General features: G+C 42.7%; 1 protein-coding gene across 3 annotated transcripts in view; it reads right to left on the bottom strand.

Annotated features, from left to right (window-relative positions):
* Positions 1 to 16,913, bottom strand: part of scaper (S-phase cyclin A-associated protein in the ER) — a 56,831-nt gene extending 39,918 nt beyond the window's left edge. Inside the window, exons 1-18 of one of the 3 annotated variants that reach the window (XM_068723358.1) lie at positions 16,622 to 16,913; positions 12,050 to 12,167; positions 11,073 to 11,149; positions 9,747 to 9,944; positions 7,074 to 7,174; positions 6,525 to 6,641; positions 5,840 to 5,967; positions 5,444 to 5,730; positions 4,565 to 4,903; positions 3,080 to 3,247; positions 2,906 to 2,972; positions 2,689 to 2,806; positions 2,239 to 2,350; positions 1,685 to 1,825; positions 1,207 to 1,362; positions 965 to 1,107; positions 760 to 841; positions 519 to 671 (exon numbers count right to left, since the gene is read on the bottom strand). In XM_068723358.1, coding sequence (XP_068579459.1) covers positions 519 to 671; positions 760 to 841; positions 965 to 1,107; positions 1,207 to 1,362; positions 1,685 to 1,825; positions 2,239 to 2,350; positions 2,689 to 2,806; positions 2,906 to 2,972; positions 3,080 to 3,247; positions 4,565 to 4,903; positions 5,444 to 5,730; positions 5,840 to 5,967; positions 6,525 to 6,641; positions 7,074 to 7,174; positions 9,747 to 9,944; positions 11,073 to 11,149; positions 12,050 to 12,167; positions 16,622 to 16,789 — 2,673 coding nt within the window. In that variant the 5' untranslated portion in view covers positions 16,790 to 16,913. Of the gene's footprint in view, positions 1 to 518; positions 672 to 759; positions 842 to 964; positions 1,108 to 1,206; positions 1,363 to 1,684; positions 1,826 to 2,238; positions 2,351 to 2,688; positions 2,807 to 2,905; positions 2,973 to 3,079; positions 3,248 to 4,564; positions 4,904 to 5,443; positions 5,731 to 5,839; positions 5,968 to 6,524; positions 6,642 to 7,073; positions 7,175 to 9,746; positions 9,945 to 11,072; positions 11,150 to 12,049; positions 12,168 to 15,374; positions 15,786 to 16,621 lie in introns of those variants that run through there. The other 2 variants (XM_068723359.1, XM_068723360.1) reach the window with 2 other exon arrangements.
* Between the last annotated feature and the right edge of the window lie 354 nt (positions 16,914 to 17,267).

The following is a 17,267-nucleotide window of genomic DNA, read 5'->3' on the forward strand; positions in this document are numbered from 1 at the left end:
TCAGATGCTCGCCAAGGTCATCCAACATTTTAACAAGATTTCCTCCTTTGACTCCCAACCCTCCTCTTTATCTGATGCTGGTTTGAAGACTCAAGGTGTCCCACCCCCTTGTTGCCGGGGAAGCCCGTCCATCACAGATAAATATGTCTGCTTGTAGATTTGTTGCCTGACACTTGAAAAAGAATAACCATGCCCAGTAATAAATCTTTGTTTAAGAGTCCATGTTTAATCAATGCACTTAAATCCTCATTTAAATGTGCCCTCTTCCAAAAATCCTCTGAATCACCTTCTTCAGCATTTTTATGTACAAACAGTCTGCCAAATAACACGGGGAGTTTGGCCATCGCTGTTATGCTGCAGCATCCGTGTCTTCTTCTTTTCTTCACGCCCATGTGTACATTTGAAAGTTACTAGGACTTTGTGTTGTATTTAGGACATGGAGGTTGTGCTGTTAACAACATAGTGTATAGAAGTTAGGGAGAACAACATGAGCCCTGATGGGATGAAACTGTACATACCACAACGCAGCACAGGGAGCACTGTTTCTTGCGCTCATAGGGTGTCAGTTTGGGGGCATAGTCTGTGTTAGCATGTCGACCACTGCTGAGCTCAGCAGCCTTCTCCTTCCTCTGCTCGATTTGCTCCATATGCCTGCGGCTGCTCTCATCATGCTACGGAAGAAACCAGAAAGCAAGGATCATATGGGAAACTTGGATTCCTGTATGGTGTCCAAATGGAAATGTCATGATTTAAACTTACCTTCAGCTGTATTTTCTTCTGCAGCTCCTCCATGGCCTCCTGTTGAGCAGCACTAAGAGCAGCCAGACGCTCTTCTCGATCTCTTCAGATACGACATAGAAAAGCAGTGTGAGACAACTGTACATGTAAATACAAGTCTCACATTTAACAAATTAGCCACCTGTGTACACATACTTCCATATTGAAGGGATTTGGGAATACATACCTGGCCCTTTCCCGTGCTGCATCTTCTCGAGCTTTCTCTTTTTCCTGCTTCTGCTGTTCAATACGAGCCTCCTGCTCCTTCCTCCGCATCAGCAGCTCCTCCACCCGGGCCTGCCGCTCTGCTTCCAGGACCCGTTTACGCTCCTACACAGGAAACAGAAGATATTGTTGAAGATGCACCCAAATGTGAAAATTTACAAGTAAAATGATTCGAATCAAATCAAGTATTGCTTTTTGTAGCACCTGCACAGCCTCATCTCTGGCCTGCTTCTCCTCCTGTCTCCTCTGTCTCTCATCCTGCAGCTCGTTGAGGCGTTGCTCATACTCATTTAACTTGGCCAGGGCATCGTGCCTCTTGTTTTGGGCTTCCAGAGTGTTGATGAATGCGATTTCATTCACCTGTACAGACACACATACTTATTACTGAGGATATGAACAAACACACACAGTATATAATATGTAAATAAACATAAATACATGTAGACAGAGACGTTAGGGGAAGTATATAGCTTAAATATTGTTACTCAAGTGTTGAAAAATAGTTTTGGCTAGAATCAACTTAACTTACGCAACCAATCCAACATCATTCTGTTTTCAGGGACATTGTGTATAAAAGGAAGAGGGACATTTGAAGTTGCAGATTTCATGTTTTACATTACACTTGATTTAGAAAATGCCTCAGCTGTCACATGTATATAGTTACTGCATTTCCCTCCTCTACCTTGGCCTCTTCTTCTTGGGCCTTCTTCACAATCGCCTGGAGCTGAACCTCTCTCTTTAACTCTGCGTGTAACAGCTTTTCGTCCATCATCCTCCGACGCTGCTCCAACAACTCCTCCTTCCATTTCCTCACCTCCTTCTCCTGCAGAAAGTGAAGAGTGAGACAAATTAACAAAGAATTCTCTAGGACAACACAGACAATAGATTCATAATCTTTCAGTTGCTGCCCTCACCAGTGTGTGCACATGGGGATTAATGCAAATATACAACACTTTGGTTTTATGTGGTTAATTCTGATTTATTCTAGGTCTCACTCATCTTGCCATGGTCTGGAGAACAAAAACAAACTTCATGAAAGGCTGTTGATTTTGGCCAGGGGTCTCTCTCATGGCTGTCTGCGGCCAGCTGGCCTGGATGCGACTTGAGGGGGTTGTAATATTTAGTGATTCTATCAGGCAGTGTGCTGACAAAACCTCTCATTATGAGCCAGGCTGGGCTTAGCTTGCGTGGAGTTTCTTCAGGGTGCTTTTCGTCAACTCGGCATGTTATACTCACCCTCTCCAACAGCTTCTGCAGTTTGAGCGTCTTTTCCTCCCGGAGTTTGTCCCTCAGCTGCTGCGCCTTCAGCTGTTTCTCCTCATGTTTCTTCTTTGACTCTGCAATGGTTCTGTCAAAAACATGGAAACAAATCATTCATCTCAACCTCCTTATCAACAAAGGCAGACATAGACTCTGATAGGCACTCGGGCCTGTTTAGACGTTCTGGGTGGTAGCCTAAAAAAGAAAAAGGTCATATGCAGTAAGTGGGCCTTTGACTCTCAGGCTGCTGGGTTAAATCCTTGTCAAAATAAGGTGAGGAGGATTGTGAATGAGGAGGGTGCTAAACAAGCAGAGAAGCTAATTGTACAGTGCGGATGCTGTCAACGTGTGTTAGAAATAAATGAAGCTGTTGAAAAAGGGGCAGATGTGCTCAACCAATCACGGCATAAAGAAAATGTTTTGCACCTTTTGCGTGACGGTGAGGACAATTTCTCGTGCATGTGGATTCCATGTCCAGGAGGCCGAGCAGGTTCTTCCTCTACTATGTCCCCCCATGAGTTACTCTGACGCCATGGCTCGCGGGCTACAGGAAAGACGAGCGAGGAAAATAAACAGATCAGTGTAATGTTTGCCATTACAAAGAATGAGAGCTCAGTTTTTATTCAGATGTTGACGTCCATACCGTCATAATCCGCCAGCATGTCAGTCCAATCAATATTGACACCTCCAACTCCGTTGCCGATGCTAGCCTGTGGTAAACAATTGTGTTGTTAAAAAAAAAAAAATCTAAACTTTATTGGCTGTCAAACGAAAGGGGCCAAACATTTACAGTATAAATGAGCATGATTCATCTTACAGAGAAGTCACTTTCGTTGTCAGTGTCCAGGTCGTTGTTCTCAGCCTGAATCTCTCTGGTCAGCTGCTCCTCCTCAGCGATGGCGCTGGCAATCGCCTCCTCATTTGCTTTCTCCAGTCGGTCAGCAAGCTCCTCTTTTTTGGCCAGGACCTCGGCCATGGACTGTGGCTGAACACATGGCACAGATACCAGCTCACACACACACAGCATTTCACACTTCATACATGTTGAGTTCATACAAGCAACCATTGAGTAACCAGAAAAAAAACATGACTTTAACATTACTTTTATATATATATATATATATATATATATATATATATATATATATATATATATATATATATATATATATATATATATATATATATATATATAGTTTGCCTGTTTTCTATCATTGCTTACATTATGTCAAAGAGGAGTTCAATACTTTTGCCGCTCTCTTTAAGTAAATTATGTTGACAAAATATTGAAACCCCTTCGATTATAATGCAGTATATCACACCATCTAAAATAGAGCAGACGTTTCGATTTTTCTCGTCAATGAGTACAAGTTATGAAATATCTTAAATGTGGTAAATATTTCTATTTGAATGAAAAATCTTCAATGTGTAGCACCTGTAATACTACAGTTTAGCCTCTGTGCAGTTGGTTTTAAACACCAAATCAACCCAATCACAGTTTGTACCACACAATCATCACAAGTGAGGGAGCATTCAAGAGTCATGCAGGGCACATTTACCGTGAGGATGAAGAGATGGTGAAAGGAGGAGACTGATGGTGTTGCCGCAAGGAAACTGTTTACTTCAACCGTATAAGTATTTTGGGAGTTTTCATGACGTGGCAATAATAAGCGAAGGACTCACAGACTACTCCAGAGCAGCAACTACTCTAAATGAATTATAGAGCCTTCTCAACAGCACGTGTCTTTTATATGAGGCAAGCCTCATATAAAAGACACGTGCTGTTGAGAAGGCTCTATAATTTCACGGCAGATTTGACTGTCAAAATCTGACAGTATCCCATTTAAAAGGTGTAGTCATCCATGATTAAGTATACGGAGCTCTTTGTTTACACACTCCATGATGCTTAATAACAGTGACAACACCTGATGTAGGTGAACAATGTTTGCCTAAGATCAGACGCTGGGTTGAATACAAACTGGAAAATCAGTCCGCGTTCCGCGACATATTTTTTTGCACAGAATTTGGTAGTCGAAGTGGCCAAAATAACTAAAACAAGTTGAGAGATTAGATTTAGTCCATGCCCCGGGAGCACATGCTCAAGTACAAAAGGCATCTACTCACAGCTATTCTTCACAGTGAGCGGCGCTATAACAACACTACACAGAGCTATGCAGTCTTTTTGCACATTGGGACTGGAGGTTTCTGAAGATTGACTTTGTTTTGGCGGTGAAGTACCCTCGGGGATCCCTGCCCCCTCCCTCCTTCCCTCCCTCCCTTCCTCCCATCTCTCAGCACTCACAGTAGAAAGCTCTGTGGGGTCCAACACACTCTCCAGTTTCACGGCTGTCTCAGTAGTCTCAGCCTGTCCTGGAGCAGATGTGGCCATGCCCTGCGACACGCCACCCTCAGCCACACTATCCCCAAAGGCCAACAGAGCACCAGGCCCATCCGTCTGGGGAAGGTCTGGGGATGTTGAGTGGGCCGGGACTGACAAGGTAATGTCTGTTGGTGAGGATGTGGCTGAGGATGGGGGGGGCTCTGGGGCTTGGGAAGGGGTAGGAGCTGGTATGGGGATAGGCGCGTCTTCACAGGGTGCGTCGACACACTGCCCCGAGTCTTCTACACTCTCTGCTGGGGGCTGCACCGACAGTCACACACAAACTCAATTAAAGACATGCATATTTCAAGCAATACATGAGAGCAATAAAAAAAACGCAACAAAAAATATTAAACCAATCAATACTCAACACATAGCTGAAAACACACATCATGCAGGAAAGCTGATACTGACATGCCCTACATATCCAGTCATGATCTAAATAAACTGATAGATTGGAAATAATGACCATGTATGTTTGTAATGTATTTAAAAATCAACCGATGGCTGTAACACACTCTTACCATGTGTGTCTTGAGGCATCGACAGAGTATTTATTTCATGATCGTGAGAATGGCTTTTCTGCCTCTGAAATGTCAGTGTACAATCAATCGCCTAAAAGTTGATATGCCTGTCTGGACGGTCTCTCCAAGGAGGACAGGACGAATACCAAGGAGCCGCAAAAGAAAAACAAATGTGGCTGATAAAATGTTCTAGTGTTACTCTGCTCCTTGTGAATTATTGATACCACAGGACTGCTCTGGGAGAAAGATGTCACAAGGTACTGATTCAGATCAGTACCTCCATCGTGTTCCCGTTCGCTGGACATCCAACTTTCTCCAGGGGGTCGGGCTCCACGGGGACCGGCTGCTCAGCGTCCTTCTGGGTCGCATCCTTGTCCGAGGGACACAGAGGATGGAGTTGTTGCTCCTCCTTCGGTGGCAGATGCAACTGGTTACACTTGACGCCGTCCTGCTTTGGGGTGACATGAACCGAGACAGGGCTGACCTTGGCAACTATGGCGGCAGAGCGGGGCTTGGCAGTACGTCCTCGCTGGACCGTCTCCCAGCCCTCGGCATCCTTTTTACCTGGGAAACACGAGAGGTACGGTGTCAGTCAAGGATAACGAGACGCGTTACTGCGCTCTCCATGTTAGAAGGAACGGCATTCTGGGTCTGTGCAGAGGAGAATTCTTACCCAGTTTTTCTACAGGGGCGGTGGTTTGTTGACTGGAGCTCGAGACGGACTGAGTGCACTTCACTCGGTCCGCCCAGCTGGGGCCTGTGTGGGAAAGCCGGGCTGCAGCCAGTGTAGGTGGGGGACCACTGAATAAGAAACACACACATGAGAACAATCAAATGTGAACCTGACAATGAAGCCTTCACTGTTGGAATGTTTGATTTTCAAATCATATTATAGCAGCCTGTCTAAGAGGCTTCAGCAGTCTGAAGACAGCGTCTATCTAACACCCCAGCCCTCTCCACTCTGAGGCAGCACGGGACTGTACTGGACAACAGGCCTCCGTTATGATCAATATCCATTTCCTGCAGCATCCGATTACAGAGCGGTGCACATATTGAACCGATGCTTCAGCAGTCTTTAACTGACACTTTCATCTACACCTTCCACCGATTCTACGGCCAAAGAGCGGGAGACTCGACAAATTGCATTAAACAAATGCTTCACCGTCAGGAATCAATGGCTATATTATAAGATAACGGAGTCTGCATTTTCTAACCCCTTTAAAAAACAGGCGTCATTTAACATATTGATTGGTTAATAGCAGAATGCCTTATGAGACAATTTTAATCAAATAACATGTTGATCTTTAAATGGATCAAATGCCTAATAGGGTTTGGTGAAATACAGTAAGAGAGCTTACCCAAAGGTGAGGGCACGACGTGCCCCCGGAGAAGGAACCATTCTGTCCGCTGAGGAGCTCGGCATCACATGACGTCCTGGAGACATTTTACGCACCTCCCAGGCTAACGAGGTGGGCCTGAAGTGAAAGTGGCGAACATTACATAACCAACACTAATCACAATTCCTAGTCGCCAAACACTCAGACTTGGCTCACACTTTGGTTCAAATCAGTTAAATGGCTGATTTACTTGCAGCAATCTACACAATAAATGGAGCATGTAAAAGTTTCAGGTTGTCTTATTGATTAACAGTACGCTTTAAATGAACAAATTGGGGAGGCAGCACTGGGAATTTCATTTCTTAGTCAATTTACGGTTGCAGTGGTCACTGTGTTAAAGAGAAGCCAATAAACTCATGGATCTCTTGGAATTAAAGCCAAGGCTATTGATCCGTTCTGTTTGTGACTCAAAGCCAAGGACCAGACAGAGAAAACTTCCAGTTTCACCTCAGGGAGCGATTGAAAACGAGGAGGTGAATGAGAGTGAGAGATAAAGAAAGGGAAGATCACCTGTTCTGGGCATCTGTTTTCTCCAACTTCTCCTGGAGCTGGATCCAGTCTATGAGAGCTTTGAAATCCCGTACGTAGTTGTCCAACATCATCAACACCTCCTAGAAACAGCAGTCACAACAGGAGGGAGAATAACAGAGATTATAAACACAAACATGTAGAAAAGGGGCAATGCACAAACCATTTGAAATGTAGGTTGACATGCATGCATCAGATTGGACTCTAGAACATTTGTTGGACGACATTAATGTCAAAAGACAAAGTCAATTTTGTTTCATAAACCTAGCAAATACCAAGAAAATTACCATTTCAGTGTCTATAAAATGCAGCAACCAAACACTCAAAACTTGTCCTCATGTAACCATGTTTTCAAAAATGTGGTTTTATCTAAAAAAAATTAAGCATAATGTAAGCATAAAATCATGCTTTCTATCTTCGTTATTATTTGATACTTAGGTCTTGTGATATTTACCATTTCATTAGTTTGATTAAAACAAAAAATCATACATACTTTTTTCCAACTAAAACCAATAACTGGCACTTGAAATACTTGTTGAGAGTGCAAACCAGTTCAGAAACTGACAGGGACCAGATCGCTAGATCAAGAGAGTTGCAGACATATTCATGAGCGAAGACAAAATGTTGTCATTTATTTATTGCTGTATAAATTGTAATAGCTTTTTTGCATGTTATTATTATAGATTTTCTTTCTCCTCATGTTGAGGGGAGGTTCGATATAAAGTCTGTTAAATCTCCTGTCACATTTCTTATTGTTTTCATTATCTGGATTTTAATAACTCTTACGTGTGTGCTAATCAAATAGAAAAAAACAGCTGGATTGAAAAGTTTGAGGAACAACTGAGAAGGTAAATTCCTTTAATATTTGCTTTTATCTGCACTTGAAGTGACTCAGTGTTGGTTGTCCAGAGGTGGTGGGCCGTGTGGAGCTTTTTTCCAGAGCTCTAATGAAACGAACACAGCTGATTGATGGGGAGCGTGAAGGGAGTGGTAATTGAGAGTAAAGCTCCACAGTGCTTTTAGTTAATAGACAAGTCAGGCCAGTGAAAGATGTGTCCAGCAGCAGGTCTGCTGATTAGAGCTGGTTAACAGGCAAAGACCACCACCATGGCGTGGTGTTCATTTGGTAATGAAGGCTGAGATGGAGAGAGGTTTGCTGCTCCTCTGACAGATAAACCAACAATGAGTGAAGGCACCGTAAAGTGGCTTTCAGCATGTTAACAGGCTCACTTACCTAAATACAACCGTCACATAACATTTCACGAGGAATGACAAAATGTTTAACCTTCCAGAGGCATCGCCATAAAATAGGATGGGCAGTAAAAGCTTGAGGTCCACACGTAGAAGGAACCGGTACAGCCTAGTTCAGAGTGACCGCTAGTAAATTATTCACAGTTCTGATTGTTGTTTTTTAAGTCAAACCATTCAATACCAGAATAGCCTATTTTGGTCTACTTAAAAGAATTACATAAATTAAAATTCAGCCAACAGGAATACCTCTCTAGCCTGGTCTGATACGTCTAATAAATCAGAGACTGGATGAAGGAACGGTTGATAGGAATTAATTAGGCCTGGGGGCTTTGGTTAAAGAGGTGTGGGCATTATCATTAAGCATATATGAATCATTCTGTGTGAAAACATATTACATCAGCACTGAGGTTCTCATGCAACAAAATATAGCCTTAATCGAGAATCAGGCATCACTTCCTGACAATGGTTGTGTTTATGTCCATGAGTTTGCGGGTGGAAAATTGTTAGCAATTTGCGAGAGAGCACACGATGCAGATTGCCCACAGCTACACTGGGGGTTTGTGGCTGGGGGCTCATCAGAGCACTCTGCTTTCCCTCCAGATGACTCCATCATCTATCAGTGTCCATTAAGCCCGAGCTGGGTGGGATAGGGGATTATGAACAGCACCCAGCATCATGGCCATTAGACAGCATTAGGGTGTAGAGAGAGATACAGTGGTGTGAGGGGGAAGAAGAAAAAAAACACCTAACAGCCAGATGTCTGACACAGGCCAACTGGCAACATCCTGATCACACCACAGGGAGCTGCACTGTGGCACCGACAGCAAGCCAACCACACCACAGGGAACTGGGCTACGGTGCTGACCGCAGAACGTCACCAGAACCGTGCTCGGCGTAATGCAGTGTGGCAGAAGAATCAATAGAACACAGGACCATCAGTATCAAAGCAATACGCCCTGAAGCAACATCACAGTATGCACCAAAACAAACACGCCGATCCACAGAAAGGAAAATAATACGGTTGATTAAATGTGGAACATGTTGACCAATGGCCAAGCCCCAGTTCAGCAAATGCCTGACGACAAACACAGTGCATATACAATATTGTTTACAGTCATCAATATTCAGTCCAGTCAGTCAGGCCCAAGAGAGAGAGTCCTGTGATGAGTCTTTCAGCAGCAAGCCTTCAGAGAGCCCCTCTGACATAAAGCAGAAATCAAGAGGAATGTGAGCTGTGAGGGAGATGTTGTGTTACGATCTCAAAGTCCCCCTCTAGTGTTCATAAACCCTAACACCTTTCAGGAACTATGTTTGGTCATTTCAGATCATGAGCCCACTCATCCTGACAGTATAATTTGCATTTCTACCTGCCATTGTTTTTGTCTCTCCTCAAAGCAGACTAACCTTGCATTCTACCACACTCTGGTCGGATTCACAGGTGACGTAAATCTCGTCCACAGCTCGACGCAGGTTGTCGAAGAGGAAAGCCCAGTAGCGCGCTCGCAGGTCCACCTTGCGGGGCTGTCTGGCTTTGGTGGGGCTCTTCTCCGGCCCCTTGTCCAACAAGACACCAGCCGTTCCTTTGTTTTCAACTCCAGCATTCTGGGGAGACAAAGTGTGGACCAAACATTACGGTAACAATGACAAACTCATTGCAGTGTCATGCAAGTCCTTAGTTGTTTTTATATTGCAACCACGTTTCTTTTCCCCTGTTGGTTGGGACATGAGGTTCAGCTTTTCTATGTCTTATATTACCAACCATGCATGAACAGCATGAAGGAAATAGGGAGGTTTGAACCCCCTTGTGGCAATGTTGGCTCCACACAGTATCCCAGTGGTTTCAGGAAGTATTAAATATTAAAATAGAAAGAATCAATACATTTAGGGGACTAAAAGAAAAAAATACAGAAGCTCAAATAACATTTCACTAGTCCAGTGAGTGACAAATTGTTGTTGGCAACATCTGGCTGTCACACCAATATATAATGTCCAGGCTTATAACATCCTCCTTGTAGCCTGTTGCGATCTAACGCATATCTTTTTACAAATTTCGCACCTAAAATGAAATTAGGAGATCTGACTTGAGATCGATTTTTGTTGGGTGCAGCAAAGGAATACTCAGGCACGTAACACACTACAATTGCAGACTAGGATTGGTCACCTTTTTCTCCTTTTCTTTGTCAACTCAGCTTTTCCAAGACTGACTTATAAAAGCAAAAACAGGAAGTTTCATGACGTCACAGATCCACTTACAGTGTGCGGCAAAATGAGGGCTCTTTGGCAGACATTTTGAGCCCTTTATGAACTCTTTCCATAAGTCAGTATTAGATGCAGACTTTGCCCAAGGGAATTACCCACATTTCATTGCAATGTCCCGTTAAACACAGAGTTACCAGTGGACGCATAGAGACGTAAAAAAAAAAAGAAAAAAAAAAGGTAAACAAAGAGGACGGCATAGGTGTGTTCAGCCTGGCAAATTAAATTTAAAGATGAAACAAAAAAACATGAAATGAGAGGATATTTATTTATTTATTCACCAAATATTTCATTTTGTCATTGAAGCGGTTTTGACCAAAACGAGTAAATAGATTATATAATTGTACCACTCAACCATTTACCAGGTGACATCAGTGAGTCCCTGATGGTTCAGGGATGAAGGCCTTAGGGTATGTTGGGAACACTTAGCTTGGTGAATTGTGCCCTCTAGTGGAAGAAGATAAAAACACAAACCTGTTTCTTATTCCTGGGTTGACCAGAGTTGATCCTCTGGGCCTTGGAACAGCCACTGGAGTTGCTTTTGGACTTTGCTATGGGGAGGAGAATAATTAGGCTTGTACTGTGTACAGTAACGGATGAAATAAACAATCTCAAATGATCGTGATGAAGGTAACATTCAACATTCAGGTGAGATGATCAGGTCGGGCGATTGAACATATTTTAAATATGGCGTTCATTTAAACTACTTAAAACTTGGGCCTGTTTTTTAGGTGGCTAAAATAAGGGTACCCTATCTTTTCTAGAGATAATTTTCCAGGACATGTTCAGTGAGGATCTAGCTGCTATGACAGACAGGGATCATGGCGTTAACCCATTAATATGTTCCAGTCTGTGGAAGTCTGATTTAAAAGACGTGCAGTCTATGGCTGTAACTTGGAATCATCTCTCACAAGCTTAGAAACTAAAATAAAATAATAAGAAAAAACTACCAGTCAGCAGTGACTTTTATTTACATTTAAAGGAGAATGTAACTTACATTATTCAGAATTCCCCTGTAAAAACTCTGTAAAATAAGTTTTGCTGTGGTGAAGGTTGGTCTAAATGATAATTGGTAATTGGTGATAATTTGATGTGGCACTACCATGCAATACAGGAAACGATATTGTCGAACAGAAAAGTTAAAATTTGTACCACCAAAAATATGCTCAGTGTAAGCTTTAACTTGAGATGAGAAATGATCATTGAGTTCCTTTAAACACTGACTTACACAATGACTAAACACCTCCCACTGTCCCAAAGATACGGGAAATCAAATCACCTAAAGCAAACATGACCTGCAACACTCAACACTGCACAATGAGGACCTGAACAATACAAATGCCATGCTCCATTTACTTGTGATGTTAATATGGCAATAATGTGAAACATGCAACAAAAGCAGAATAATAGCATATTAGCATGCATAGAAAGTGTGTCCTGCAGCTGCTAACCTTCCTCCTCTTTGTTCTCCAGAGGAACACTCCAGGCGATGAGGTTTCGAGCGGCGCGGCCTTCTTCAGCGACGATCTTCCTCACCTTGTCGTGGCTGTTGGAGCGCTGAAAAGAAGCCTGCAAGGAAAGAGTAGAGCAGCACAACATGAGTCATGGAATGTGATCATGAACAGAGAAGAGAATAGATGTAGGATTGATCATTGAGCTCATTAAAAGATAAACCACATTTATATCTTATTTCAGTACCACCACTGGGATAACAACCTGAAATACCTCATAGTGCTCTCTTTATGTAGGAAAGCGAGAACGTGTGGATCAATGTGTTTTGGTGTATGTATGTATGATTCTGTCTCTCTCTCTTTTTTTTTTTTTGCTTTGTGTAGTTTCCTTTTGCCATTGTCATTACTATAGTCAGGTGTGGACTGAGAGGATGAAAAGGAGAGACCAGAGGGTTGGGAAATGGGATGGCGTTTTTTATATTTTGTATATTATATTGTGATTTTGTATTATGTATACCACAATATTTTAAAATATGAATAAAGATGTGGGTTTCACAGGGTGACTTTCAATATGGTAAAGATATTTTATGGAGATAAATGTAGCATCACATCAGGCAATTCTGAGAAAAACATGCATGACAAACACAAGGTTCCCCGACATTCACAATAACGAATCTCTGGTTTGCAGTCAGTTTAAAAAGATAAGTCAGGTGATACTCCCAGGAAAAGATCAACATGTAGGTTATAGCATTATGAAAGCCTGCTATACTGCATCTTATTCCTGTGTGCTATAGAGCTCCATTGTTGTCAAAAAAACTATTAAATAAACATTTGACAAGTTCCTCCGTCATGGAGAACCTTGGCACTGGAGCGTTTTGAGGCAATCCCACATACTTTTGGAAACAAATGTTCACCAGCAGCTGAAAATAGTCCTCAACAAACAGGCCCACACTAACGCCTGCGATAGGAACATTTGCTCAAAACAACTGTGCCCAGTTATATATATATATATATATATATATATATATATATATATATATATATATATATATATATATATATATATATATATATATTAGTATTAGTACAATATACTAATATATATTAGTATATTGTACAGGAAATTAAGTATAAAGCAAGTGTTTATGACATGTTTTAAAGATGTCCGTCTTCAATAGGAAGATGCAACAGACAGGGTCGGACTAATTACCAGCCTGATTCTTTATTATATATAAACCGAATAGTTTTAGTGGTGAGCTAACCAGTGACACAGCCTGAAGCATAGGTAGTGTTGCTATGGTTACCTCCATTTTAACACTATGCACTCTACACTATTTTTGTACAGTGCTTAAAGTATAGTCTAGTGTGTTATTATAGCCCTAAATATGCTCAATTATGTTTATACACAAGCAAGTCGATTGTATTCTGCATTTATTCAAAGCATTATGAATTTTAAAACATAACAGACATCAAACTGTGTGCATATAAACACATGATTCAAATCTAAAACGGATATAAATGCCACAAAAACACACGTTAACAGCAAAAAAACGTTTAACAGAATGTATCAAATTGCTTAGTACTAATTGTTATAAAAAATGACTATATCAAATCCCTAATCATTCTAGTCAATGTAAAATAGCAATACTCAGCACAACAAGAGAGTGTATCACAATATGATGTTTCAATAATTTGTCCCAACCCTGGTGTGTGGATGTGAGCAGAGGGGGTTCGTAGGCTCAATAGTGCACACATTCATTTAATGGCACAGACTGTGACGAGAAACAGCTGGAGGCAGGAGCTCTGAACCCGCTGTGTGCCCAGCATGCATCATGGTTGACCTACACATTGACTATGCATCAGTAAACCTGACTGTAACCTCGGGTGAAGCAGACACTGTGAACCAAAATAAATCACCCATCACATCCTTTAACTTTGGAGCATGAAGATGTTCCGTGAGGAAGCCGTGGCGTCGACAACTCTCTGCATCCTCGTCTCACTGACAAACATTCTGTCACAGTTTGGTCAAATGGCTCATTGCACTGATGCAGAGACCAAATCTGTTAAACAACTAAATTTTCAAAATGAAATAACAAAAGACAAAAGTACACAGTGTACCAAACAGACTACTATAATATGGCATATTTTGCCTTTTTAATCTCACATCTAAATTTTCTTATATCTGGCCATCTGGTTACAAAACTACACAAAAGCTTGTAGCTAGAGACTGATCATTCTGGATCTTTCACTCCCAGCAGCCTGTTCTGTGCTGTTCATAAATCATTTAGTGTAGTGTTGACTTAAGTCCTGAGCAAACTGTATTTTGGTCGGACAACTATAAGATGTGGTTTCAGACTTGAAATACATTGTTACCTGAAACCAACACAAAAATCGAGAGCCAGTTCTCCTCATAATAGCAAATGAGTCACGGAACAAACTGTTCTCTCTTTTCCTGGCTGTCTCTCACTACCAAGAAAGATACAGATAAATGATTCCTCTTGGAACACACTCGCAATTGAAAAGAAGAGAGATATAGTTTATGTCTTATAAAAAGTGATAATTAGGTCTTAGGCATATTTTACATAACATGTAACAATCTTTGCAGACCATCATTCACTGCCAGTAAATGTGAGCATGGCTCATTAGGCGTTACACATGCAGAAACAGCATGCGTGTATTGGTCTGATACCATTTAATGTCCCGAAGGGAGATACCCAGCTGACCTACTTTTGGTGAGCAAAATTCTTTACATGTCGAGTGGCTTCATTCGGCCAAGTAGAAAAGGGACTGCAAAGAGATAAAGGAACAACAAAGAACACAGGCCGATCTAAAAAGGAGCAGGAACTAGTGACGTAGGTCAGCATCGATGCACCATCTCCCATCTACATTCTGTAAATATTTACTCTGCGGTTACTGGGTTTGGCAGCCGTTTGATGACAGATGAATGTTGTGCGAAAACCGTGCCTACTTACAACTGATGGCTGCCGAACTATGTGCAGCAGCCAGAGGCAAAAAAAAGGGTTAACAGCAATATTCTCTTGATTCACTTAACCAGCTGTAAACAAGCTGTCTCCTGGGCTACACTGTAGAAAAATAAGATACATTGTGGAGCATAACTTCTGTTTAATTCTCTGGCCAAGGCACTCCTTCCCCGTGCACCAGAGAGAGAGGTTATTTTCTAGACTGTGCTGAGTAAGGGGCAAGTGTAAGGTTTCCCTTTTTGACAGGGAAAGTTTACCAACAGATGCAAGTAGCAAGACAGTGGGGGAGATCTCGCTCATGAGGAGAAACACAGATAAAAATCAAAAGATAAGAGGATACATACAGAATAGAAGTACAGTCTGTAAGCAGGTTCCTCGTCCTTATCCACCCCTGACATACTTTTGCGGCCCACTTCAGGCAACCTGTTCCCCCACACCAGCCCCGCCACTTGTGCAAGGTGACATCGTCATCTGACAGCAGGACCAAAAATAGACTCCTACTGTTTAGTCCACGCTGCTATAGAAACTTGCCCAGCTGTGTCAACTCCTCTCCCAGTGGCGATTGAGAGGGACAAGTGCTCAGCGGTCCGCCAGTCCACTTTGTCTGTAATCTTAGCCTGAGCCCTCAGTGCTCTGCTGAGTTAGCAGCCATTTCTTAGGCCCGACTCTCTGCCCGCTGCTGTCTGTCTGCTTGCCACTCTCTTCTGCTCTCCACTGCATGTAGCTTCCTATATTTACAGCTTCTCTCCTTTGCATCAGAGCCCCCACACACACACTCACTCTCTCTCTCTCTCTCTCTCTCTCTCTCTCTCTCTCTCTCTCTCTCTCTCTCTCTCTCTCTCTCTCTCTCTCTCTGTGTGTGTGTCTCATCTCTCACTCTCCTTCAGCCACAACGCTGCGCAGTCATGTGCACACAGCCAGCCTGCTGCTGCTGCTGCTCTGCCCCCCCATGCCAGTGATGAGAGTATAGCTGCAGGCTCAGAGACAGTGTGTGTGCTAACGCAAGCCTGGCCAGGCATTAGCCTCACAGGGTGATGCTCTGGATACGATTGGACTAGGCATCCAATAATTCATAGGCTGCTTGGGGGGACAAAACACACAAGCCCACCTGGTTTGACCGCCTACAAATGATGCAAACTTACAAAGTGTGCAAGAAAAAGTCGGAATGAACGGGGACAGCAGGATAAGCAATGCCACCTGGTACATACTTGTCACAATTACTCTTGTGTTGCCCTACTCAACACATCCCCTGTCGTCACATCTATGTTATACTGACGATAAGACAATACACATGTACACAAAAATCCCATGACGCATTAGCATGTTCTCACAAATCTCACAGGGCCATTTATCATCATTTAGTAAAAAATTGCACAAGTGGGTGCTGGTGGAAGGAGACCACATGGGCTGACTACATCACACAGACCTGTCTCTCTAAAATGTTCCTTTCCTGCTGCGAGTGAACCCATTCTCAATTATCCAAATTACCTAGCTCAAGCTAGCTAGCGGTGCATTGGAATTGTCACGCTCTTGACTAAATTAACTGCCATATTTTCGGCTTTTAGCAACCAGCTAAAATGTCATTACGAACCTTCAAAGCGGTTATGGATGTATTCTTGCTTTTGCTTCCTCCATGCGAAGAGCCCGAGCTGTTGCTACCAGACCTCTCCCTCCCGTCCCCACCTTGGCTAGCTCTCGGGCCGAGGCGGTGCTGCCCAGCTCCACGCCGTCTTCCATCATGGCGGTTGTCTTTGGACATCGACCCGCACGGTATATGTTCAACGCTTATTAGTCGGTGATAAATACGAGTCTACGGACACGGTTGTCTTGTTGTCAGAGTTGATGGAATAACATGTCAGATAAAAACATGACAGAGAGGACAACCTAACAAAAGCAGGAAGTCTGTTAAGTTCATGTGTTGACTGACAATGGAGTTATCCAATGATATTGCTGTAACAGTGACACAACATACGCGCCAGCCAATCACGACAGTATAGTTTAGGTCAAGGGGCGGGACTTTAAACTGCGTACCATGGCAACCATGAAGACTGAGGATCGGGCGGGACGTTTGGTTGATTGCGCGTGTGTGTCAAGCATCTACAGACCGGAAAAGAAGGGAACTTGCCTTCGAAATAAAAGCCGTTATAAGCGCACCTTTCTCTGTTTAAACTGTTGTTTGTTTATCTCTTATGTTTGCTTAATTACTGTTTAGCTGTGTTGCGCTCAGTTTAGATGCA

Source organism: Cebidichthys violaceus, unplaced genomic scaffold (genome assembly GCF_023349555.1).
Source record: "Cebidichthys violaceus isolate CVI_PGR_0920_01 unplaced genomic scaffold, fCebVio1.0.p SCAF_3, whole genome shotgun sequence".
In the NCBI taxonomy this organism is placed as follows: domain Eukaryota; kingdom Metazoa; phylum Chordata; class Actinopteri; order Perciformes; family Stichaeidae; genus Cebidichthys; species Cebidichthys violaceus.